General features: G+C 45.9%; 1 protein-coding gene across 1 annotated transcript; it reads left to right on the top strand.

Annotated features, from left to right (window-relative positions):
• Positions 1 to 7,643: 7,643 nt before the first annotated feature.
• LOC148511936 (platelet glycoprotein IX-like) lies at positions 7,644 to 26,014 on the top strand. Its single transcript, XM_088482486.1, has 2 exons — positions 7,644 to 7,721; positions 25,224 to 26,014. The coding sequence occupies exon 2, from the start codon at positions 25,235 to 25,237 to the stop codon at positions 25,832 to 25,834; it is 600 nt and encodes a 199-aa protein (XP_088338612.1). The 5' UTR covers positions 7,644 to 7,721; positions 25,224 to 25,234; the 3' UTR covers positions 25,835 to 26,014.
• Positions 26,015 to 26,554: the final 540 nt, after the last annotated feature.

Genomic DNA, 26,554 nt, shown 5'->3' with positions numbered 1-26,554 from the left:
TAATATATTTTCTGTGTTTGTGAATTGTGTGCGCAGTAGCCGCACGTGCATCAACAAAGTAGTGCCAAGCGTGCGCCTGTGTCATAAGTAAAGGGCCGGCTGGCTTGACCGTTAAAGGGTGCTGTAACCCCCGAAAGTACACTCCAGTCCAAACCAAAAAAAAATTATTTTCTGTGTTTGTGAATTGTGTGCGCAGTAGCCGCACGTGCATCAACAAAGTAGTGCCAAGCGTGCGCCTGTGTCATAAGTAAAGGGCCGGCTGGCTTGACTGTTAAGGGTGCTGTAACCCCCGAAAGTACACTCCAGTCCAAACCAAAAAAAAAATTATTTTCTGTGTTTGTGAATTGTGTGCGCAGTAGCCGCACGTGCATCAACAAAGTAGTGCCAAGCGTGCGCCTGTGTCATAAGTAAAGGGCCGGCTGGCTTGACCGTTAAGGGTGCTATAACCCCCGAAAGTACACTCCAGTCCAAACCAAAAAAAAAATTATTTTCTGTGTTTGTGAATTGTGTGCGCAGTAGCCGCACGTGCATCAACAAAGTAGTGCCAAGCGTGCACCTGTGTCATAAATAAAGGGCCGGCTGGCTTGACCGTTAAGGGTGCTGTAACCCCCGAAAGTACACTCCAGTCCAAACCAAAAAAAAAATTATTTTCTGTGTTTGTGAATTGTGTGCGCAGTAGCCGCACGTGCATCAACAAAGTAGTGCCAAGCGTGCGCCTGTGTCATAAATAAAGGGCCGGCTGGCTGGACCGTTAAAGGGTGCTGTAACCCCCGAAAGTACACTCCAGTCCAAACCAAAAAAAAATTATTTTCTGTGTTTGTGAATTGTGTGCGCAGTAGCCGCACGTGCATCAACAAAGTAGTGCCAAGCGTGCGCCTGTGTCATAAGTAAAGGGCCGGCTGGCTTGACCGTTAAGGGTGCTGTAACCCCCGAAAGTACACTCCAGTCCAAACCAAAAAAAAAATTATTTTCTGTGTTTGTGAATTGTGTGCGCAGTAGCCGCACGTGCATCAACAAAGTAGTGCCAAGCGTGCGCCTGTGTCATAAGTAAAGGGCCGGCTGGCTTGACCATTAAAGGGTGCTGTAACCCCCAAAGTACACTCCAGTCCAAACCAAAAAAAAATTATTTTCTGTGTTTGTGAATTGTGTGCGCAGTAGCCGCACGTGCATCAACAAAGTAGTGCCAAGCGTGCGCCTGTGTCATAAGTAAAGGGCCGGCTGGCTTGACCGTTAAAGGGTGCTGTAACCCCCGAAAGTACACTCCAGTCCAAACCAAAAAAAAATTATTTTCTGTGTTTGTGAATTGTGTGCGCAGTAGCCGCACGTGCATCAACAAAGTAGTGCCAAGCGTGCGCCTGTGTCATAAGTAAAGGGCCGGCTGGCTTGACCGTTAAAGGGTGCTGTAACCCCCGAAAGTACACTCCAGTCCAAACCAAAAAAAAATTATTTTCTGTGTTTGTGAATTGTGTGCGCAGTAGCCGCACGTGCATCAACAAAGTAGTGCCAAGCGTGCGCCTGTGTCATAAGTAAAGGGCCGGCTGGCTTGACCGTTAAAGGGTGCTGTAACCCCCGAAAGTACACTCCAGTCCAAACCCAAAAAAAATTATTTTCTGTGTTTGTGAATTGTGTGCGCAGTAGCCGCACGTGCATCAACAAAGTAGTGCCAAGCGTGCGCCTGTGTCATAAGTAAAGGGCCGGCTGGCTTGACCGTTAAAGGGTGCTGTAACCCCCTAAGTACACTCCAGTCCAAACCAAAAAAAAAATTATTTTCTGTGTTTGTGAATTGTGTGCGCAGTAGCCGCACGTGCATCAACAAAGTAGTGCCAAGCGTGCGCCTGTGTCATAAGTAAAGGGCCGGCTGGCTTGACCGTTAAAGGGTGCTGTAACCCCCGAAAGTACACTCCAGTCCAAACCAAAAAAAAATTATTTTCTGTGTTTGTGAATTGTGTGCGCAGTAGCCGCACGTGCATCAACAAAGTAGTGCCAAGCGTGCGCCTGTGTCATAAGTAAAGGGCCAGCTGGCTTGACCGTTAAAGGGTGCTGTAACCCCCAAAAGTACACTCCAGTCCAAACCAAAAAAAAATTATTTTCTGTGTTTGTGAATTGTGTGCGCAGTAGCCGCACGTGCATCAACAAAGTAGTGCCAAGCGTGCGCCCGTGTCATAAGTAAAGGGCCGGCTGGCTTGACCGTTAAAGGGTGCTGTAACCCCCGAAAGTACACTCCAGTCCAAACCAAAAAAAAATTATTTTCTGTGTTTGTGAATTGTGTGCGCAGTAGCCGCACGTGCATCAACAAAGTAGTGCCAAGCGTGCGCCTGTGTCATAAGTAAAGGGCCGGCTGGCTTGACCGTTAAAGGGTGCTGTAACCCCCGAAAGTACACTCCAGTCCAAACCAAAAAAAAATTATTTTCTGTGTTTGTGAATTGTGTGCGCAGTAGCCGCACGTGCATCAACAAAGTAGTGCCAAGCGTGCGCCTGTGTCATAAGTAAAGGGCCGGCTGGCTTGACCGTTAAGGGTGCTGTAACCCCCGAAAGTACACTCCAGTCCAAACCAAAAAAAAATTATTTTCTGTGTTTGTGAATTGTGTGCGCAGTAGCCGCACGTGCATCAACAAAGTAGTGCCAAGAGTGCGCCTGTGTCATAAGTAAAGGGCCGGCTGGCTTGACCGTTAAAGGGTGCTGTAACCCACAAAGTACACTCCAGTCCAAACCAAAAAAAAAATTATTTTCTGTGTTTAGCCGCACGTATATATCAAATCGATATAACATAAATGGAGGACCAAACTTTCTCCGATAAAAATAAAATAGAGAAAGATCAAGAACCACTTCCTCCTAGTGCTGAAGCTGCTGCCACTAGTCATGACATAGACGATAACATGCCATCAACGTCGTCTGCCAAGGCCGATGCCCAATGTCATAGTAGAGGGCACATACAATCCCAAATGGCAAAGTTCAGGAAAATGACCTTGAAAAAGACATTTAAATCAGCTGAAGAGAAACGTAAACTTGCCAATATGCCATTTACGACACGGAGTGGCAAGGAACGGCTAAGGTCGATCCCTAGTATGTTCATGACTAGTGGTTCAGCTTCACATGACGATGGAAGCCCTCCTCCCACTAAAAAAATCAAAAGAGTTAAGCTGGCAAAAGCACAGCGAAGAACTGTGCTTTCTAAGAAGATATCACAAATCCCCAAGGAGAGTCCAAGTGTGGTGGTGGTTGCGATGCCTGACCTTCCCAGCACTGGACGGGAAGAGGTGGCTCTTTCCACCATTTGCACGCCCCCTGCAAGTGCTGAAAGGAGCACCCACAGTCCACTTGCTGATATGCAAATTGAAGATGTCACTGTTGAAGTACAACAGGATGAGGATACTGGTGTAGCTGGCGCTGAGGAGGAAGTTGGCGAGGAGGATTCTGATGGTGATGTGGTTTGTTTAAATCAGGCTCCGGGGGAGACAGTTGTTGTCCGTGGGATGAAAAAGCCCATCACGGTCATGCCTGGGCAGAAGACCAAACATTCCACCTCTTTGGTCTGGCAATATTTCTATCCAAATCCGGACAACAACTGTCTTGCCATATGTACCATATGTAAAGGTGAAATAAGTAGGGGTAGGGACGTCAACCACCTAGGAACATCCTCCCTTATACGGCACCTGCAGCGCGTTCATAAAAAGTTACTGTCAAGTTCAGAAACTTTGGCTAAGACCGTAAGCAGTCCAGGGACACCTAAATCCCGTTGTCCTGTTGTATCCAAGCGCCTGCAAACCACACCATCAACTCCCTCCTCGTCAATTTCCTCCTTAGTCAGGATCGGAAGTAGTCCTGCAGGCCATGTCACTGGCATGACTGACTCTCCTATCCGGGATTCCTCTGGAGGATCCTGCATTGCTACGCCTACTGCTGCCGCTGCTGCTGTTGCTGCTGCTGGGAGTCGTTCATCATCCCAGAGAGGAAGTAGGAACACCACTACTTTTACTAAACAATTGACCCTCCAACAGTCCTTAGCGAGGAGGATGAAGTACGACAGCAGTCATCCTGAAGCAAAACGTATAACTGAGGCCTTGACTGCTATGTTGGTGTTAGACGTGCGTCCGGTATCCGCCATTAGTGCAGTGGGATTTAGACAATTGATGGAGGTAGTGTGTCCCCGGTTCCAAATCCCGTCTAGATTCCACTTCACTAGGCAGGCGATACCGAGACTGTACAGAAACGTCAGAAAAAGTGTCCTCAGTGTCCTGAAAAATGCCGTTGTACACAATGTCCACTTAACCACGGACATGTGGACAAGTGGAACAGGGCAGACTAAGGACTATATGACTGTGACAGCCCACTGGGTAGATGTATCACCTTACGCAGCAACAGCAGCAGCGTCACCAGTAGCAGCATCTCAGAAACGCCAGCTCGTTACAAGGCAGGCTACGCTGTGTATCACCGGTTTCAGTAAGAGGCACACCGCCGACAACCTCTTAGAGAAACTGAGGGAAATCATCGCCCAGTGGCTTACCCCACTTAGACTCTCCTGGGGATTTGTGATATCTGACAACGCCACCAATATTGTGCGGGCATTACATCTGGGCAAATTCCAGCACGTCCCATGTTTTGCTCACACAATAAACTTGGTGGTGCAGAATTTTCTGAAAAGCGACAGGGGCGTGCAGGAGACGCTTTGGGTGGCCCGAAAAATTTCTGGCCACTTTCGCCATTCAGCGACTGCGTGCCGAAGACTGGAGCGCCAGCAAACACTCTTGAACCTGCCCCGCCATCACCTGAAGCAAGAGGTTGTGACGCGGTGGAACTCAACCCTCTATATGCTTCAGAGGATGGAGGAGCAGCAAAAGGCCATACAAGCCTATACATCCACCTATGACATAGGCAAAGGAGGGGGTATGCACCTGACTCAAGCGCAGTGGAGAATGATTTCCGTGTTGTGCAAGGTTCTCCAGCCCTTCGAACTTGCCACACGTGAAGTCAGTTCAGACACAGCCAGCTTGAGTCAGGTCATTCCCCTCATCAGGCTTTTGCAGAAGCAGCTGGAGAAAGTGAAGGAGGAGCTAAGACGGAGCGATTCCGCTCGGCATGTGGGACTTGTGGATGAAGCCCTTCATTCGCTTTGCCAGGATTCCAGGGTGGTCAATCTGTTGAAATCAGACCACTACATTTTGGCCACCGTGCTTGATCCTAGGTTTAAAGCCTATGTGGTGTCTCTCTTTCCGGCCGACACAAGCCTGCAGAGGTGCAAAGACCTGCTGGTGAACACACTGTCAGCTGAAGCGGAACGTGACACGTCAACGGCTCCTTCTTCATTTTCTCCCGCAACTGGGGCTGCCAGGAAAAAACTTAGGTATCCTAAGCAACCCGCTGGCGGTGATGCAGGGCAGGCAGGACCAAGTTTGGACATCTGGTCTGGACTGAAGGACCTGGCAACAATTTCTGACATGTCTACTGTCACTGCATATGATACTGTCACCATTGACAGAATGGTGGAGGATTACATCGGTGACAGCATCCAAGTAGGCATGTCAGACAGTCCATACCTGTACTGGCAGGAAAAAGAGGCAATTTGGAGGCCCCTGTACAAGCTGGCTCTATTTTACCTGAGTTGCCCCCCCTCCAGTGTGTACTCCGAAAGAGTGTTTAGTGCAGCCGGGAACCTTGTCAGCGAAAGGCGTAGGAGGTTGCTTCCACAGAATGTGGAGAAGATGATGTTCATCAAAATGAATTATCAGCTCTTCCAGGGAGACCAGCCTCCAGAAGGTACAGAGGGACCTGTGGTGGTGGATTCAAGTGGGGACGAGTTAATACTTTGTGAGGATGAGGATGTACACACTGAAGAGGGTGAGGAATCGGTGGATGAGGAGGATGAGGATGACATCTTGCCTCCGTAGAGCCAGTTTGTGCAGGGACACATTAATTTCCAGCTTGTTTTGTGGGGGCCCAAACGAACCAATCATTTCAGCCACAGTTGTGTGGCAGACCCTGGCGCTGAAATGATTGATTTGTTAAAGTGTGCATGTCCTGTTTATACAACATAAGGGTGGGTGGGAGGGCCCAAGGACAATTCCATCTTGCACTTCTTTTTTTTCTTTGCATTATGTACAGTTTGGGGCCTAGTTTTTCTAACTGCCATCCTGTCTGCCACTGCAGTGTCACTCCTAGATGGGTCACGTGTTTGTGCCGCCCACTCGTGTCGCTTAGCATAGTCATCCAGCTACCTCGGTGCAACCTTTTGGACATGAAAACACTATTGTGAGGTGTGAGGTGTTCAGAATAGACTGGAAATGAGTGGAAATTAAGGTTATTGAGGTTAATAATAGCATAGGAGCAGAGAAACCAACAAATTCTGTGATTTTAGCTGTTTTTATGCTTTTTAAAAAAAAAATACAGATCCAAAACACAAAACCCAGAACCCAAAACACGGAAGGGTGGTTTTGGCAAAACCAATCCAGATCCAAAACACGAAGAAAGATCCAGATCCAAAACCAAAACACAAAACACGAAAAGTGGCCGGTGCACACCCCTATTTCACAGTAATATTTTTGTCTTCTGTACTGAGCAACAATCTATGCCTGGTCCTGACAGGTCCTCCCATTGCCATGGATGCAAGATATCTGTCACATGTTTAGCAGGCCATCATCATGAATCCTGCATCACTTGTCTTCCATTACTCCACTAATGTACATTATTATCCACACATTGGAAACCAGGAGAGAACTGGTCTGTTTGGTGCAGTAGCTTTAAATAAATATATCCTAAATATCTGATAGGTTCAATAGCGGCTCAGTTAATCACTAGTGTTTCTTTCTATGCTGGCCTCTTGTGCTGTGGGACTATTAACTCTCCCTGTCAACTAAATGCACATTAATTTAGCATTAGGTTTCCGAATGGAGTAGTTCTTATTGTATCATAGGGATTTTTATTATATTTCCTGTGGATTCAGGAAATCAAGGACAATCAGGGAGAGTTGGCAAGTACGGTATGTTAATAATAAGGATATATTATAGTGGTTAGTGAGATGGGGACAATAATATTAGCAGGGGTAGTGAGATAAAATGTATTACTCAGCAGTCCCATGTACCCTCGGCTTGCTCCTGCCCGAGTACATGTGATGTCATAATGTCACAAGAGAGTGAGCTGGGAGCAGTAGACTGGGCCCCAGTGCTTTCTAAGAACATATCTCCAGGAAGCAGATTGTCCTTCCAGGCACCACTGGTGTAGCGTTGGAGCTGCGCCCTCGGCATTGGTTGCACACACAATTCATTATGGCTGTGTTTTTCAGCATAAGACGACAATGTATGCTTTTAGTAGTGTTTTCCATAGGTTTCGCATTTTTAACCCTGTCCTTTTTTTAACACTGTTTTGTTTATTTAAAAAAGGTTTTTAATCATATTAACTTAAGATGGGGACAGAAAAAAAAGACTGTTATGTAGAGGAGCGGGTGTGGGGGACTGATATGTTTGTGATGTTCTGTGCAGGAGGTGGGTGCTAAAAATATTTATATATACAATAAAATACATTGAATCTAAAGGTCATCTGCTCTCAGTTTGACACATGACAGGGCATTATCAGGCTGCGGCAAATGAAAGCAGGACATTCAGATGAGTTTGTGTGTAAATGAATTTCCTTCCTGGCTCTTTTGAAACCCAGATAACTTCTGAGCATGTAGTCAGTTTGGAACAACTGAGAGAGACTTGCATCTTTGCTGAGCTCTAGAAACAGCCAAGGTAAGAGGAAGGCTAGGTAATAGCTTCTGAGACCTCATCGCGTCACTTTCTCATTCTAATGGAAAACATAGAATGTAACAGAATTTTGTATAAATACTTTGTAAAAAATCATAGCCAAATACGTTTCTTCATGCTTGCATGTACTGTGGGCCTGATTCAGTATGGATCACAATTGCGATCGCAGCTGCGAATTCATAAGGAACGCAGCGGTGAACATATGCTAATGCCTCCCAATGCTCAGCTGTCATAAAGTCGCCCAATGCTGCTTTCTCACATCCGTCCAATGTCGCACTCCTATGTAAACATCGGTACCATCGATGCACATCGGCCACTCACGCACCCTTTGCAGCAGGTCTGACCAGCCGCAGATACTACAAGTCTCCTCGCAGGCAGAGAGCTCTCATGCTGCGTATGCAATCTCAGTAGCTAATTTATGCACGCCCAGGAAACGGCGTTCAAACGGACAGGCACGCCTGCATTCTTTTCCGACGACCCCCACCCCATCACCACCCCCAAATGCTGGCATCCTGCCACTCACTCTGCAATAGATTCCTCTGAGCATCCGTAATGGCAGTGCGATCGCTGCGCATGCGGTGTTTGGCATATATGCATGCGCGATGACAAACAATCGATCGATCTGAGTCCGTATTTGCACTTGCGATCGATAGTGAATCAGGCCCTATGTATGCATATTACGTGAATGTTGACATTTCACAGGTCGACCTCCCATCTTCGTCGACATACTGACCGTCAGCTCTCAGACCATGTCGACATTCTGATGTCGAAATTCTAAATGGCGACATTTTATACCAAACCCTTTCTGGTTCTCCCTATAAATGTAAGTGGTTACTACTGGCGACAACATTCTTTAAATAAATATGGGGTATCCTATTTATCAAGTACAACGTGGATATCTGCTCTATTAATACAATTTCTAGATGACGCTAACAGAAAGTGTAGATTTTACTAAGCTGGAACTTTTCAAATAGAATGGGCCCCAATCCCAGAAAACGAATAGTATTTTCATGAGGAGAAAAGATTGATATAATATAACTTACTTGTTATTTACCAAGAGTTTTACATATAAAAGCTTACATTACATTATTAATAATAATAATAATAATAATAATAATATTAATAATAAATAAATTACATAAAAGCATAAGTAACTCTTATAGCTTTGCATAGTTTTAGCCAAGGCAGTTGAGTGCTAAAATACTGGTAAATCATAGTGACAAGTCTTAATTTAAAAAATAGGCCTCTCAGAGGCTGCTTAAAACTTAAAAGAATTAAACAATTAAATTTGATTTTATCATGGAAAAGAATAATCCAATTTGAAAAGGACATTTCAGTTCATTTATGTCTCAATAACTGCTCTTAATGAAGTTGACAAAATCAGTTTTATGGAACATATTTAACTGAAAGACAATTAATTTCATATTGGGTTTATAAATTCCAGTCTTTTCTAGAATTGCATTGTTTAATTAGACAGGAGTTAGTGTGATATTAAGCAGATAATATGATCTACACAACATTCTCCGTAATCTCTGTTTTTATTATTGATAAATCCATTAACTGGGCTTTTAAAATGTGTTCAAGAGTTATATATTTGACCCAAAGAGAATTTTTGGGAATTGACTACTGCCATAATTGTATAAATGTATAATGATTACTATTTTGCTTGAATAAAATTCATTATATGCTCTATATCACTGAGCAGCTGAGATAATTGATATTTTATAGTAGTTTGCCTTAATTTAAAATGTTTCTTAGACATTTGAATACTTACATTTAAAAGTTGTAATTTCTGTCATTCAGAGTTTGTACATCCAGTTGTGGATAGCATTTATTACTAAATTAGGCCTTTATATTGGTATTATTCACACCAGGGTTTGTCAATGCCAGTCCTCTAGTACCTCCAACAGGTCATGTATCAAGATTTCTATAATCAAGAGCATGTGAGTTATTCTATTTTGCTGGATCAGCAATCATCCCAACTGACAGGAATCTTGAAAACATGACCTGATGTTGGTACTAGACATAACATTTTAATATGGTCAAAATGTTGATTGTAAAAAAAATATAGACGTGATTATATTTTGGCTACAGATTAAACTATGTGTAGTGACTTATATTTTGAATGTCGACATTTTGCCATGGTCTGCCTCTCTCCGTCACTCTCTGCCTCTCCCTGTCAAACTATGCCTCTCCCTGTCACTGTCTCCCCATAACCCACTGCCTCTCCCAGCCACCCTCTGCCTCTACCTGTCACCCTTTCCCAGCCACCCTCTGCCTCTCCCTATCACCCTTTCCCAGCCACCCTCTGCCTCTCCCTATCATACTTTCCCAGCCACCCTCTGCCTCTCCCTATCACTCTTTCCCTATCACTATCTAAGACCCTTTCCCAGCCACCCTCTGCCTCTCCCTATCACCCTTTCCCAGCCACCATCTGCCTCTCCCTATCACCCTATCCCAGCCACCCTCTGCCTCTTCCTATCACCCTTTCCCAGCCACCCACTGCCTCTCCCTATCACCCTTTCCCAGCCACCCTCTGCCTCTCCCTATCACCCTTTCCCAGCCACCCTCTGCCTCTCCCTATCACCCTTTCCCAGCCACCCTCTGAATCTCCCTATCACCCTTTCCCAGCCACCATCTGCATCTCCCTATCACCCTATCCCAGCCACCCACTGCCTCTCCCTATCACCCTTTCCCAGCCACCCTCTGCCTCTCCCTATCACCCTTTCCCAGCCACCATCTGCCTCTCCCTATCTCCCTTTCCCAGCCACCCACTGCCTCTTCCTATCACCCTATCCCAGCCACCCTCTGCCTCTTCCTATCACTCTTTCCCAGCCACCCTCTGCCTCTTCCTATCACCCTTTCCCAGCCACCCTCTGCCTCTCCCTATCACCCTTTCCCAGCCACCCTCTGCCTCTCCCTATCACCCTTTCTCAGCCACCCTCTGCCTCTCCCTATCACTCTTTCCCAGCCACCATCTGCTTCTCCCTATCACCCTATCCCAGCCACACACTGCCTCTCCCTATCACCCTTTCCCAGCCACCATCTGCCTCTCCCTATCACCCTATCCCAGCCACCCACTGCCTCTCCCTATCACCCTATCCCAGCCATCCTCTGCCTCTCCCTATCACCCTTTCCCAGCCACCATCTGCCTCTCCCTATCACCCTATCCCAGCCACCCACTGCCTCTCCCTATCACCCTATCCCAGCCACCCTCTGCCTCTCCCTAACACCCTTTCCCAGCCACCATCTGCCTCTCCCTATCACCCTATCCCAGCCACCCACTGCCTCTCCCTATCACCCTATCCCAGCCACCCACTGCCTCTCCCTATCACCCTTTCCCAGCCACCCATTGCCTCTCCCTTACCCTTTCCCAGCCACCCTCTGCCTCTCCCTATCACCCTTTCCCAGCCACCCTCTGCCTCTCCCTATCACCCTTTCCCAGCCACCCATTGCCTCTCCCTCACCCTTTCCCAGCCCCCCACTGCCTCTCCCTATCACCCTTTCCCAGCCACCCACTGCCTCTCCCTATCACCCTTTCCCAGCCACCCACTGCCTCTCCCTATCACCCTTTCCCAGCCACCCACTGCCTCTCCCTATCACCCTTTCCCAGCCACCCATTGCCTCTCCCTCACCCTTTCCCAGCCACCCACTGCCTCTCCCTATCACCCTTTCCCAGCCACCCACTGCCTCTCCCTATCACCCTTTCCCAGCCACCATCTGCCTCTCCCTATCACCCTATCCCAGCCACCCACTGCCTCTCCCTATCACCCTATCCCAGCCATCCTCTGCCTCTCCCTATCACCCTTTCCCAGCCACCATCTGCCTCTCCCTATCACCCTATCCCAGCCACCCACTGCTTCTCCCTATCACCCTATCCCAGCCACCCTCTGCCTCTCCCTATCACCCTTTCCCAGCCACCATCTGCCTCTCCCTATCACCCTATCCCAGCCACCCACTGCCTCTCCCTATCACCCTATCCCAGCCACCCACTGCCTCTCCCTATCACCCTTTCCCAGCCACCCTCTGCCTCTCCCTATCACTCTTTCCCAGCCACCCTCTGCCTCTCCCTATCACTCTTTCCCAGCCACCCTCTGCCTCTCCCTATCACTCTTTCCCAGCCACCCTCTGCCTCTTCCTATCGCCCTTTCCCAGCCACCCTCTGCCTCTCCCTATCACCCTTTCCCAGCCACCCTCTGCCTCTTCCTATCACCCTTTCCCAGCCACCGTCTGCATCTCCCTATCACCCTTTCCCAGCCACCCTCTGCCTCTACCTATCACCCTTTCCCAGCCACCCATTGCCTCTCCCTCACCCTTTCCCAGCCACCGACTGCCTCTCCCTATCACCCTTTCCCAGCCACCCACTGCCTCTCCCTCACCCTTTCCCAGCCACCCACTGCCTCTCCCTATCACCTTTTCCCAGCCACCCACTGCCTCTCCCTATCACCCTTTCCCAGCCACCCATTGCCTCTCCCTCACCCTTTCCCAGCCACCCACTGCCTCTCCCTATCACCCTTTCCCAGCCACCCACTGCCTCTCCCTATCACCCTTTCCCAACCACCATCTGCCTCTCCCTATCACCCTATCCCAGCCACCCACTGCCTCTCCCTATCACCTTTTCCCAGCCACCCACTGCCTCTCCCTATCACCCTTTCCCAGCCACCCATTGCCTCTCCCTCACCCTTTCCCAGCCACCCACTGCCTCTCCCTATCACCCTTTCCCAGCCACCCACTGCCTCTCCCTATCACCCTTTCCCAACCACCATCTGCCTCTCCCTATCACCCTATCCCAGCCACCCACTGCCTCTCCCTATCACCCTATCCCAGCCATCCTCTGCCTCTCCCTATCACCCTTTCCCAGCCACCATCTGCCTCTCCCTATCACCCTATCCCAGCCACCCACTGCTTCTCCCTATCACCCTATCCCAGCCACCCTCTGCCTCTCCCTATCACCCTTTCCCAGCCACCATCTGCCTCTCCCTATCACCCTATCCCAGCCACCCACTGCCTCTCCCTATCACCCTATCCCAGCCACCCACTGCCTCTCCCTATCACCCTTTCCCAGCCACCCTCTGCCTCTCCCTATCACTCTTTCCCAGCCAACCTCTGCCTCTCCCTATCACTCTTTCCCAGCCACCCTCTGCCTCTCCCTATCACTCTTTCCCAGCCACCCACTGCCTCTCCCTATCACCCTATCCCAGCCACCCACTGCCTCTCCCTATCACCCTTTCCCAGCCACCCTCTGCCTCTCCCTATCACCCTTTCCCAGCCACCCTCTGCCTCTCCCTATCACTCTTTCCCAGCCACCCTCTGCCTCTCCCTATCACCCTTTCCCAGCCACCCTCTGCCTCTCCCTATCACCCTTTCCCAGCCACCCTCTCCTCTTCCTATCACCCTTTCCCAGCCACTCTCTGCCTCTCCCTATCACCCACAGACTTATATTTGATGAAAGGGCTGACCTGGCAACCATTACCGTACTTTAATTTAAGAATATACTGTACATATTTGCATATCAGCCATACTGTAAAACGACAGTCCTGCCCAGGACTGATGCACAGGAGAAGGACCTCCAAAATTATGGCTTAGCTTGGTGGGGTGGTGAAGCTTCAATTAAATGTGAATTGGTTGTGTTCATCAGGGGCATGACTAGTTGGTGTATGGCTCATGGTTAATTGTATACCTATTTTCTTCTATGTTGGGTGGAGGTAAGTAGATTATATAGCTCTAAACCTGGCAAAGCTTCAGAAATTATTAATGTGCCAAGTAATATATCAGTACCAAACACCTCTTACATCCATACATATTAAACATTTATGTTTGCCAATACTAAAAAATTGTTGACTTTGGGCCTGATACAGTATGGATCACAATTGCGATCACAGCTGTGAAATCTACAAAATTTGCTCAATACCTGTGCTATTAAATGCTATAAATAATATGTAGCATATGAAGAATAGCGATTCCAAAAGAGATGATATGAGCAGAACACCATACGAACAAAAAATTGTAATATAAAAAATAATTTTACTATGATAAATTCGTTATGACCGGTCAAAAATAAGAAAACAAAATAGAAATGAAAATAAAAAATATATATACACATACAAAAAAAGCAATTGCAATGTTAAAAGTGAATTGGCTGTTAAGTTACTATATTATCCCAAAATAACTCACAAAAATAATAATAGTAATAATCAGAAAAATCACTGGAGGAGGTGGATCAAAAAATATTTAAAAAAACATAAATAGTAATCCATACTGTTCACATCTATGTTAAATAGTCCTCAGTCTCACCGAAGATAATGCACTATTTGTTACAACGTCACAGCAGCCTGTGTCCTTACTCGTAGCAAGCTTGTCACATGTATAACTTACAAATCCTTTGATCCGTGTTAAATACGAGTATGATGCAGTAAGCGGCGGAGTAGGCTCCGGAGAGACAGGTCATAAGCGGCTCCTTACAAGTCAGTGCTGTTAGTGTCTGTCCGGCCGCGTCTCGATCCTGCCTCCACTCCTAGCTGTTGGCTGTTTGTCCAGCGAGACCGCAAGTCTCATGTACCGATGAGAAAATTATGTATTTGATAATAGGTGCAAATAAAAAGTTCAAATGGGTCCATTTGAACTTTCTATTTGCAAATATTATCAAATGACTTGTAAGGAGCCGCTTGTGACCAGTCGCAGGAACTGCAAGTCTCCTCGCACGCAGTGAGTACTCATGCTGCTTATGCAATTGCAGTGGCTAATTTATGCACGCCCATGAAACAGCATTCAAACGGACAGACACAACTGCGTTTTTCTAACCACTCCTCTGTCACCACTCCAAAACGCTCACGGCCTGTCACTCACTCTGCGATGGAGTCCTATGTGCGTGCGTAATCGCCATGCGATAACAGCGCACGCGCAGTGCTAAACAATCGGTCGATCTGCGTACTTATTTGCAATTGCGTACGCTGCTGAATCAGGCCCTCTGTGTATATTTGTTTATTTTCCACTAATAGATTCAATTGCTCCATGGATTTAAATGTTAAAATGCTGGGGTGACCGTTTATCAAAGCTATCAACATTTCTGACTTCCCATGGGCAAAAGTGATGAACCTCTTACATATTAAGGCAGGGGTCTTCAACCTTGGCCCTCCAGCTGCTGTGGAACTACACATCCCAGCATGCACTGCCATAGTTTTAGCATGCTGTTATATCAAAAAGGTGGCAGTGCATGCTGGAATGTGTAGTTCCACAGTAGCTGGAGGGCCAAGGTTGAAGACCAGTGTATTAAGTGCATACTTGGCGGATTGGGGACATGAACTGGGCAAATCGACGGTGTTGCTAATTTAATCCTGATTATTTCATTCATGGAGGAATGTTGGGAGGTACTGTATGCTGTCCATAGCTGACATAAGTAGGTCAGTTTTGTAATACCTTACATATACAGTGGCACATACTTTTTATATATGTCATTAAATTGTTTTCTGCCATTTTTCTTTAAATAATATCTTCCACAATGTGACAGGTCATTCATAGTGTATTCTTCAAGAATACAGTGTATATGTTGTGTCAGTCACTAATATTCTTGCCTTCTTTTCATCTATAAATACAAACCAAAGGTAGGTAGATGTGGATCTTTGACTGCCATAACTAGAAAGCCAGAATCCACCTTAGCTTTATTCTGTAAGTTGTGATAACACAGGAGCAATTAGCTTGGTAGAGTGTCAGTGGTGCAGTGGTAGGTGTTTGAATCTGGGTCCACACATAGCATTTCAGGTTATAAATAAAAGAAAAGTGCTTCACTGTCAGCATAAATCTGGACACAAAAGTAACAAACGTCTAGCCCCATTCGGGAACTGACTCACTTCTTCGCCCTTGACTAAACTTGGGCAGCTAGTCTGCAAACAAAGTTAAAAGTCTCTCTCTGCTTCCCGCAGAGTTTATCACAAGCTCTGGCCTGGCTTATGCACACAGTTTCTCTTGTGGTCCTCCCTGCCTCCTACAGGTATGGACAATGGCTTCCTTATCCTGCAGATTAGCTGCTTTTACGTCACACAGTGTGAGAGGTTGTGGTCCTCCCTGCCTCCTGCAGGTCTGGAGTTAGGGTCCCTGGCCCCCAATGGCTTGGCTTAGCTTCACTGGGCTCTCTGGCTGCCACAGTCCCACATAGACTGTCTCCAACAGCAGCCTGACTGGTCTGCCTTCTTATCAGCCCAAACCTGGACTCTCTCCACAAGCAGCCCCTAGGTGTGGCAAAACATAGTTTATCTACCCTGTGTGGGCGGATCCCTCCAGCCCCACACAGAATCCATGGCTCACTATCGCCATCTCTGGTGATCGTGTCACACAGTTTAGCAGCGTTGACAAAGTAAGGTTGGGTACACACTGCAACGACTGGCGATCGGGACGATGGTTTGGACTAATTCCTTTCATAACGGACAATCCGTGATTGCTTTTACACACTGTGCAATTTAATGAATGATGTAACAATATCTTGTTCCATCCTTCATTAAACTGCACCACCTCGTACACAATATCTTCTGATTGGCCATGCAGCACGGCCAACCAAAAGATATCGCGTACGACCCATGGGAGCACGCAATTGTGTGTGCACACTGCATGATACAATAGGCACGATTTGTTATTCCAATCTGCCTGGAAATGACAAATCGTGCAGATATCATTGTAGAGTGTATACAGCCTAAGATATTCCGTATAATAAAATGTTTAGACCTATAAACTTGTGTTAATATGAGGATATTGCCCACATTAGGACAGCCATAGTACAATTAGAATCATCCATTTAGCTGTGATCTCCCAACTCAAGGTAAAAAGCTAATTTAGCTGCAATCTGTGTAAGGTGCATAAACCTAATTTGCAATTCCTGGAGACATTTCCACAATTAAGTTTCTGTTTTAATATTTCACTTCTCAGCCCTGCATCCCAATGGAAATTAACTTAACTAGATATGGCATTAATGTTACTTAGTTACTGATTTTAATTTACCAGAATGATCACACTTCCTGACTATAAAAACTGTTCTAGTTAACGCTATGTATGCTGGACATAAATGTTCTGTGTGTATGCTTTGTGACTATAAGTTGCTTTTTATTGCACTTTGTCTAATTAGAAAAACATATTTTCTTTTTATATTTAGTGGCTTAAGCTGATTTTAATATTCTAAAATATTCAGAGATTTTAGAAGGAACTGTAAATAGATGTTCTTTTACGAAGGCAGAAGTTATATACACAGTGTCATACTGTAGCTATAGTGTAACAATCTAAGTTGTCTGGCCCAGGTACCCAGCATGTACATGTATGACCCCACAGCTTAGCCTTCTCCAGCTTTTAGCATCTGGTCAATTCGGATTTTCTTATGTCTGGATCTACACTTCCTGGGTGATCAAACAGCACCCAATTTCCAGATCAAGGTTGATTAATTTAGTCCCACACCTGAGTATGGTGGGCCTTCCTCTCATTGTAATAAGCACCATTCTATATTATTCAATTTCATGGGCGTAGCTATAGTGGGTGCAGGGAACTGCCATTGGTAGGAACCCAGAGACTTAGGGGGCCCACTTCTGGGCTTGACTCAACTGCACCGAGATCATAAAGTTGTCTACCTAGTTCCAGGAATTGCCCGCTAAGCACTTTGTGGCATAATATGAACTGGGGAAACTGTGTGGCATGTGTACTGGAGGCAGCAATGCAGCATATTGTTGAATTGGGGCACTACAATGTGACATAATATGAACTATGGAACCACTATAATTAATAAAATAAACTAGGACATTACTATGTGACATAAAATGACCTAGGGCACTACTATGGTGCATAAAATGAACAAGTGCTGTAGAGAGAGTTGCCTGTCTAGAAAGGGGAAGGGGCCCCTTCAAAATGTTGCTATGGGGCCCACAAAGTTCTGGCTACGCTCCTGCTCAATCCAATATGGATCTTGATAGCACTGTCTGTCAGCACCATCTGGTGGGATTAGATGCTGCTACCCCAAGCAGAGCAACTAATACATTATTTGGGGAGTAAACAGAACTGTTATGACATCCAGAGAAAAGAAAGTCACCCTGCACTACAACATATCAAAATATGTTTTAGCTTTAGACTGTCTGCAGTGTGTATTGTGAAGATAAAATAAGCAACACAAATCATTTTTTCCTTCAGTTCAAGGTGACCTTGTGAGGTTAGTGCCGACACTTCATAACACATCTCAGGCTTTTATATGTACTCAGTGATGCAAAGACCTGTCTAACGGCAACACGTTGGCAGTGGGAAAAAATAAAGTATATATTTTCCAATTTCCAGCCAGTTTCACTGCAACAGCAGAACTGTTGGCCTAGTACAAAGTGGAGATAAACTATATAGGCAGATAGATAAATTAGGTCCCCCAGATGAAAAATTGATACTGAAGTTGAAAATGAATTAATACAAGATACAACTCAGCAACTAAAATATAATCTATAGCAATAATGTTTTGCTGCAAGGTGTTTGGAAAATAATGTATTGGGGATAATTCACCGCTCATGAGAACAGCAATTGGAATTATGTGACAGGAAGTACAAGGAAATATGGAGCCATTGAAAGGAGCGGCAGATCCCAGAGCTGAGCTGAGACGGGTCTGATAAATGGGCTGTGATAGTGCATCAGAGACATTATCCTCTGTGAATATCAGCACTACAGGCTCTAGATGTATATGTCTCCTTCACAGGAATCAGTCAGAGACATCTCATAAACTTCCTGCCATGGACAAATTATTCCATTACAAATAACACTTTATTCTTTACTCGACCAAAAAATAAAATAGTATACAAAGAACGGAGGGGGTCATTCAGAGTCGGTCACAAGCGCTGAGTGCTCGCAACGACTCGATGTTGCCCCACTGGGCATGCGCACGATGGAGCTGGCTCCGTCGTGCGCATGCGCGAGACCCGGCTAGCGACTGACGCTCCGTCGCTAGGGGTTTCGCACCGAAGGGGGTGAGCTGTCGATGGTGAGTGACAGCTCGCCCCGTTTTGGAGGTGGGCAGGGAGCGTGCCTGCCCAAACTGAGGCGTTCCCGCCGGAAAGCTTGCCGTTTGGGGGCGGCCCCACTGACATCATTGCTGATGTCAGTGGGGAGCTTCCTCTTCGATCAGAGCAGAAAACTCCCTGGAGCTTACGAGTGCCCAGACCCAACCTTAGGGTCTGGTCGTAAGCTCCGATCGTTGCGATGGTCTTGACCATCGCGACCATCACCCATGTCGGTCGCTAGAGCTGTGGGTGTTAACCCACAGCTTAGCGATCGACAAGGAGGCGGTCGGTCAGGATGCAAGCGGCCGCCCTTATTCACTGCGACCGCTTGCAACTAACGACCACCTCTGAATGAGGTCATGTGAGTACTTAGAAAACACAATAAACTAATTAAATTAGCAACATTGCACAGTCTACTGTCTGTCATCTGAAATATTTACTAATGACCAGCATAAAAGACAATTATATTTCGATGTAATTTATCTTGGAAGGAGTGCGCTTCCTCCGGCACTATATAGGTAGAATAGAGCTACCGGTCACTAGGTCCTGCCGGGACTCAGCCATGAGAGGTCTGACCTCTTACATGTGCTACTGCGTATGTGCGGTGTCTCTGTGCCTCTTTACTCCCCAGTGTTCATGAGGACAGGTCGGACCAGGAGACTCTCACCACCGAAGACCTTTACAGTGCCCTGCTGTATGCTTGCAAGTACACTATACCTCCAGTGCTACTATTCACCGGTGTCAGAATATTTAGGCCCTGCGCATGCGCAGCGGCCGCACTGCGTGAGCGCAAGCCCCGGAGCAAGAGAGAAAGTCTCTCGCTCCGGAGCTCACTACAAAAGGGGCTGCTGTCGATGTTGATCGACAGTTCGCCCCGTTTTGTAGGCATGGCAGGGGGGTGGTTTCACAAATGGAGGCGTTTTGTGGGCGGCCCCACTGACATCAGCAGTGATGAAACCCAAGTAAGCACAGGGAGAATATACAAACTCTGCACAGGTAGGGCCGTGGTGGGAATCGAACCCATGACCTCAGTGCTGTGAGGCTGTAATGCTAACCATTACACCATCTGTGCTGCCTATTGTATTCAATTATGTGCCTGACTTCCGGGTATGCGTCATGGTGGGCAGCGTTTTAAAATCCCCGGTGTGACTAATTAAAACATCGTCATTCCAAGTGAGGAGAATTTAGTATGGTAATCACAAAAATCATCTCCGGTAGCTGCAGCAAACGATTTCTCTGGTTTTTACATTTTAGATAAAAAAAAATGACAGAAATACTATACATTTACCAAGACTTAAAAGTATAAATACTGACCTCACTGAAAGTATCCCCTCCATTAGAGCCGCCAACACCTCACCTCAGACTCTGAAATGGCGCCAGCATGATGACATCGGGACATACTAAGGACCTGATTCAGACATGATCGCTAAGGGGCGATCGCTCGCAGGTGGCCGATTGTTGCAAACTGCGCATGCGTATTAGTCTCAGTGCTCGTGCGTAAACCACTCACTGCGATCAGGATTAGAGTGCTCGTAGCAGAAAGACAGATTGCTCCTTTGAGTGACAGATAGTGCCATTTGTGGGTGGTAACAGGGGAAGGTGCTTGTGAATTGGGGAGTGGTAAGGTGTGTCTGGCCGTCATAACGGCGTTTTATGGGTGAGCATAACTTCAAAGCTGCATCATTGTACACGTCACCTGGTATCTTTTTTTGACTGAAGCACTCGCAGTACTTGCGGGAGCCAAGGCCTACCCTAAGCAGTGCAAGTGCGTCCGATGGCTCTCGATGTTACCGATGGTCTTATTCACTTCCTGGAGATGACATGTGCTGCGAGAGTAGAGGGGGCGGTATTACACGAGCTTGCGAGTGCATAGGCGCCGCTCACTAACACATAAAGGACGTCCTTTAGCCATGCCTAGCGATTGCGGTTTTTGCATGTCCGGCCCCTTTTTGGATGCGAGCGATCGCATCTAGCGAGAGGCTCTGCATGAGCTCCTAAGTGCGCGTGACTGATGAGCTCTGCCCCATACATGCGCACGTGTTACTTGCCATCAGACGGAGGTGATCGCATAAAGGTAGGATTAACGCTTGGAGCTCTCTGCCTTATACAGGATGATGCATACCGGCGTTACTTTTTTTGAGAATACTGCGATAGGGACCGTTATTCAGCGCAATTATTTGGCGTTCAGTAGTGCATCCCGCCCTATATGTGAGGTTGTGTGGACTGTATGTAATTAGATATGGAAGCTATGAAGGTTATGTGTCCTTTGAGAAATGTTTGAAAAAAATAAGTTTGATAAGTACATATTTTTGTAAATAATTAGTCAGATGCAGCAGGACCACAACTAGGGGGGGCTAGAGGTATGCGCCTGGATTTTAGGGGGAGGGCCGAGGCAGAGACAAAAAGTGGGAAATCCTCGATGAGTCGGAAGCATGCCGTGGTGGAGGTAGGCTTCAGTGGATAGGCCCAGGCTAGATTAAGGGGGGGGGGCACAGAGGGCGAGTACCCACACCCCCCTCTCAGGGGTCCCCACAGCCAGAGCTCCCCCGACCCAAATTTAGCTAATGCCCAGTCCGGTGATTTTTCCGTGCCTACGCTGCTGGACTAATCAGCAGTACACAGGCATAGAGGGACCAGGATCACCCACCGCGCTACGCACATGACATGTCATCACGCACGCTGAAGAACAATGTGTGTGGATCCTGCCACCACTGCCTTAAGAAAGAGCAAGGAGAAGCTTCAGGTAATTGGTGGTTTGTGGGGGGAGGGGTAACACGAGATATAGGGGGTAGAGACACAGACCTCTGCAGTGATACGGGAGGGGGCAGGGACAGACTGCTGTAGAGACACCAGGGGGGTTTCTGAAAGGTCAGAGGGCCTGATTCATCACAGATCGCAAGATGCACACAATCGGTCGATTGTTGTGTTCTGTGCATGCGTATGCATCGCTGTGCCCGTGCGCAAACTAACAATTGCAAACAGAATTGCGATTGCAGAGGCTGCACAGACCCAGTGCAGAGTGATTGACAGGAAGTGCCGTTTGTGGGTGGTGACGGGGGGGTGGTCGGGTGAACGCAAGCGTGCCAGTGCATTTCAACGCCGTTGCAGGGGCGTGCATAAATTATCCACTGTGTTGCCATAAGCAGCAAAAGCACTGTGTGTGGCTGGTAGCAATTTCTGAGTAAGGTCAGGGCTTGTGCAAGTGTGCATATGGGTCCGATGTTACTCGATGTTACCGAAGGTCTCGCTATGTTCCCCTAGTATACGGATGTGAGTAAGGGGATGTGAGCGTACTTATGTCAGCATGCAATCGCAATGTGAATGCACATATTTACATATCACCGCTGATATTATCAACTGTGGTGCATGCGTATAAACAGAATTGCGAACTGTAGTGAATCAGGTCTATAGTTATGGTGGTGGGGGGAGGGTGGCAAATTACTGCCTTGCCCCGGGTGACAGAAATCCTGGTTTCGGCCCTGTATGTAGTGATGTAATGCATTTTATATACTGTAATCAACAATTTTATGCTAATAATTATGGTAATTTTTAAGAATAAAGTGTGTTCAAAATGTGAGTATACACTTTTATGTATGATCAAAAAAAATTTAATATCCATGAAACTGAGCCTCCTCACATTCTTCTCCTCCATCTTCCACCTATCTCCTTCCCTAATCTCTCAATGTTCAATATGCACAAACAAGGCTTATAAAGGGTTAATGAGGTAAAACTGGCTCGACTTTTACCTCCCAATGCATACAATGGTTGTGTATAGTTTGTGCAAAAAATCTGTGAATTGGTAGATTCTCAATCAGAGCCTATTACATCCAGCGAGTTACTTTGCAAACTTGCCAAAAACGCGCAGCGAGCTTAGGCAAGTATGATATTGCAGCAGACTTGCATCCTATTACGTTTACCCCTATATCTGGAGCAAAGACTCCTGGGACATCTGGTAAAACCCAATATAACTATGTAGGACCAAAGCATCTTCTTTAAAAAGTGAAGTGCAAAACGCCAACTGGGCAACAGTCTAACAGGGATATTCAATTTGTAGCAAAAATTATCCCCGCATTCAATTTCAAAGACTTTTCGCAGGTTCGAAAAGTCTTTGAAAAAAAACGGGGATAACTTTTCACCACTGAATAGGTGGTGAAAAAAAGTGCAGAATTGGGGTTTAGGGGTGCAGGCTTAAAAACAATAGCCTGCAACCCTGTGAATGTCATTTCAAAATAAACTGTCAAAAAAAGTAAAAAATAAAATTAGGGACTCCCCCAAAAAATTATTTAAAAATTGGGGTGAAAAAAAAAAATGGAAAATAGTTTTTAAAAATAGGGAAATAGGTTCAGGGCTATTCTGCAAGTATGCGTCAGGTGTTTTCTAGAATAGGCTATTAGCGGCAGGTGCATTTTTGCAGAATTTTTAAAAAAATTACTTTAGGGACATAAAAATATGCTAGTACCCATTTCCATGTACCCCAAATTTAATGGGACCATTTAAAAAAATGAAAAAAATAACCTATGTGCTTTTCTGCATCACTTCTTCAATGTCGGAAAAAAAACACCTGCTGCGGCTATTTAAAACCCAGACTTTCATTTGCAGGCTAAAACGGGGGTACCCATAGTAGTCCCCCATGTTTTGACAGCTTTAGGGGGGTCCTACAATTTATTCCAGGTAAATCCCATTTTTTTTCACCCATCCTATTTTGCCGGCTCCCGTTTTCGTAGCTTTTTAATTGAATACGGGGATAAAGCGGCCGCGCGCCCGATACTTTATCCCAGGAATATCAGCTCCAAATTGAATACCCCTGTAAGAGCTGTGTTTCAGATCCCAATTTGTAGTTTTGTCCCATCTGCTAAAGCTACCCTAGTTATTTAGATCTTGTAATGTTTGCTTTGCTTGGATGTGGTTCATGTTGCTTTCTCTGACTCCCAGTCCACAGAAGAAGAGCTTGATTGGCCTTCAGCTGCTGGAGGTAACCATTGTGGCTCATGGTGACATGCTCTAATGTTGACTGTGGGTCCCATATTCTGCCAGCTTGGAGCAAAATAAGCATTACAACTACAGACAGGACGGTGATGCCTGCTGTGGGCAAGGATGAGCTGCTGGCTATGGGTATAGCCAGGGAAAGTGGTAAATAAACTAGAAAAAGCATTTTTGGGGCAAGAATTTATTAAACCATTTTTAGTAGCAACTTTACATTTTTGTTTTTGTCTGGGTGAGACCAATGAGCAGGGATGAAAATAAAGACTATACTGTATATGGTCATGAACTCTGACTGAGGTAGTTTTCTATTCAAACTGTAGTTCAGGCCTAGACAACCTGTGTCTTTTCAGGAGTTGTGAAACTGCAAGTCCCAGAATAGCCATGCTAGCTATCAGTTGGTAGAGCATGCTACGGCTTGTAGTTCCTCTATTCTGTAACATTTCTGTGATTCTATGGAGGGAACCCGTAAAGAGTCTTTCACAGAGAGGAGTACAGTATTCTACATATTACTGCTGAAGCAATATTCTAACTGAGGGCTGCATGTAGCGTTGTCTGGAGGCTCGCCGCCAAACTCATTGATCTAGGGAGGCATACTTTGTAAGCACAAACTACTCCCAGCCAGTGGCGTCCCTCCCCGCGATGTCACCCGTGGCGTGGAGGGACACTGTGCGCATGGCTTAGCCGCGCAATGCCGAAAAGGGACGTGGTCTAATGGAAGGACGTGGCCTCACGGGACTGGGGTATGGCCTCGCAGCCTGAACCCCCGTGGTCCCGTTCTTCTTACTGGTGGGGAAGTCGGGGGTGCAGGAGGGGAGGTGCGGACTGCCATGTGGTTGCAGTGCCGGCTCCCTCGCAATGTCAGGAGCCGAGTGCTGCACTTAATACTACAGTGCAGCACCCGGCTCCTGTCACTGAGGGTGAGTCTGCACCTTGGTGTCACCCCTCGCCGCACCCCCCTTGTGACGCTATTGCTCTCAGCTCTGCTCCGGCCCTGTGTGTTCAATGACAATAGACTGATATAAAATACTGTACTTCCTCATATGTCTGTTAATTTTCACCTGCCTTTGTAAAAATTAAGTGATGATGAATAGGCTCCATGGTCAAGCAAAAGCTAGCTATTTAGATTACTATACAATAGAAGAATATTATTATTTATTATTATCCTTATTGATATGGCGCCACAAAGGTTCAGTAGGACCTTATGTTTGGCTACAGCATGAATAGTGTTTTCATGGTACATCACAGGTTCAAATCTCAAGGATCAAAAGTTCAAAATAAATAATGTACTAAGAAGTGTGCAATATAAGGATATTAGCAGTCACTGTAGAATTCCATGGACATCTAAACAGCACAAACTCTCGTCATTTTTGTATCAAATTACTCCTTATGAAATGTGGCATTTTATTAGATGGTGTTTGGTATACTTACTTTTTTGCATTTGTATTAAATATATTTATAAAATACAAACAATATAACTTTTAATTTGTATTTATTCCTCTAGGCAAGGCAAAGATGGCACTATATCTGAGGCTCCTTCTGTTAGTTCAACTCTGTAACTGCAATATAGACGTATGTCCATCCGCTTGCAGCTGCTCTATAATAGAAATGATGGGGCTGATAGTCAACTGCAGTTCACGATACCTTACAGTGGTGCCGGAAATCCCAGAGAATACAATAAGGCTTTATTTGCAAAACAACTTGATTACCTCTGTTACTCCAGGAGCCTTCGATCACTTAATCAATCTCCAGGAAGTTGATGTGTCTGAAAATCCTTGGAATTGTGACTGTAAAATTCTCTATCTAAAAAACTGGCTTGAGTCCCAACCTGTGCAGATAAAACCTGCAAACGTGAGGTGTGCAACCCCAAAATCTTCATCAATGAGGCCCTTCCAAAACCTCTCTGGGAATGAAATCACTGGGTGTCACAGACAATGGCCAATCAAGTGCAATACGTTCTTTGTGCGGGATCTTTATTTGATTGGCCTTGCTGTGGTGGTCCTTATTTTGATGTCTTATGTGGTTCGATTGTCCAGGAGACTGGCCTGTCGTGTGGCACTTACCCCTATCTATAGACACAAAAAGTCTTCCACTGAGAGTCACAAGTCAAAGTAATACAGACCATGCTATTAAGTTCAAGGCTGCCTGCAGGAGTATCATAAGAACATTTGTGGTTGAAGTCAAGGTCAATGCTTCAAGAGGTTTCAGATGTCCCCCAATGACATCTTCAATGCTTCTACAAGTATCATCAACAATACTTGATGCTTGACAATAAATAAATGATGCTTTAATGTATTGATATTTGAATTGCTTTTTATTGCAAAATAATTCCATTATGAAGTTTGTGATTCCTATTCGGAGCTTGCTGTTTACATCTGGAGGAGTGTTGTATTACTAATTACATTTTTAACGTAGAAGAGATAAAGGTAGCACAATCAGACATTGATTGATACATACAAAAAAGGTAAATTTATTATATAAGAAATAAGCACACAAAAAACACAGCTGAATTTGGATGATCTTTCGGACTTATATTCTTCTTGAGTAAATACATTTTCTGTTGATCATTTAATGATTTGCTTTATGTTTTAAAACTCTTAAACAGGCATATTTATTTATTTCAGTATCACTTAAATGTATTAAAGGGCCTTTGGAACAGCTATCATAAAAAAAACAGCTTAAAGCCCTGAAATTTGCATTATTTTAGTAAGCAGATCACATTTCCCATACTTGTTGACGGCACTTACGTGGTCACACTTTCAGGGTATTTTTTGCGAAAAATACTCAGAGAAGTGTGGGGACGAGATTCACAGGGAAAAGCTTTCTCACAAGCTC

The sequence above is a fragment of the Taudactylus pleione genome, unplaced genomic scaffold, assembly GCF_031769625.1.
Source record: "Taudactylus pleione unplaced genomic scaffold, aTauple2 ptg000289l, whole genome shotgun sequence".
Taxonomy (NCBI): Eukaryota; Metazoa; Chordata; class Amphibia; order Anura; family Myobatrachidae; genus Taudactylus; species Taudactylus pleione.
This window is presented reverse-complemented; position numbering and strand designations above follow the sequence as displayed.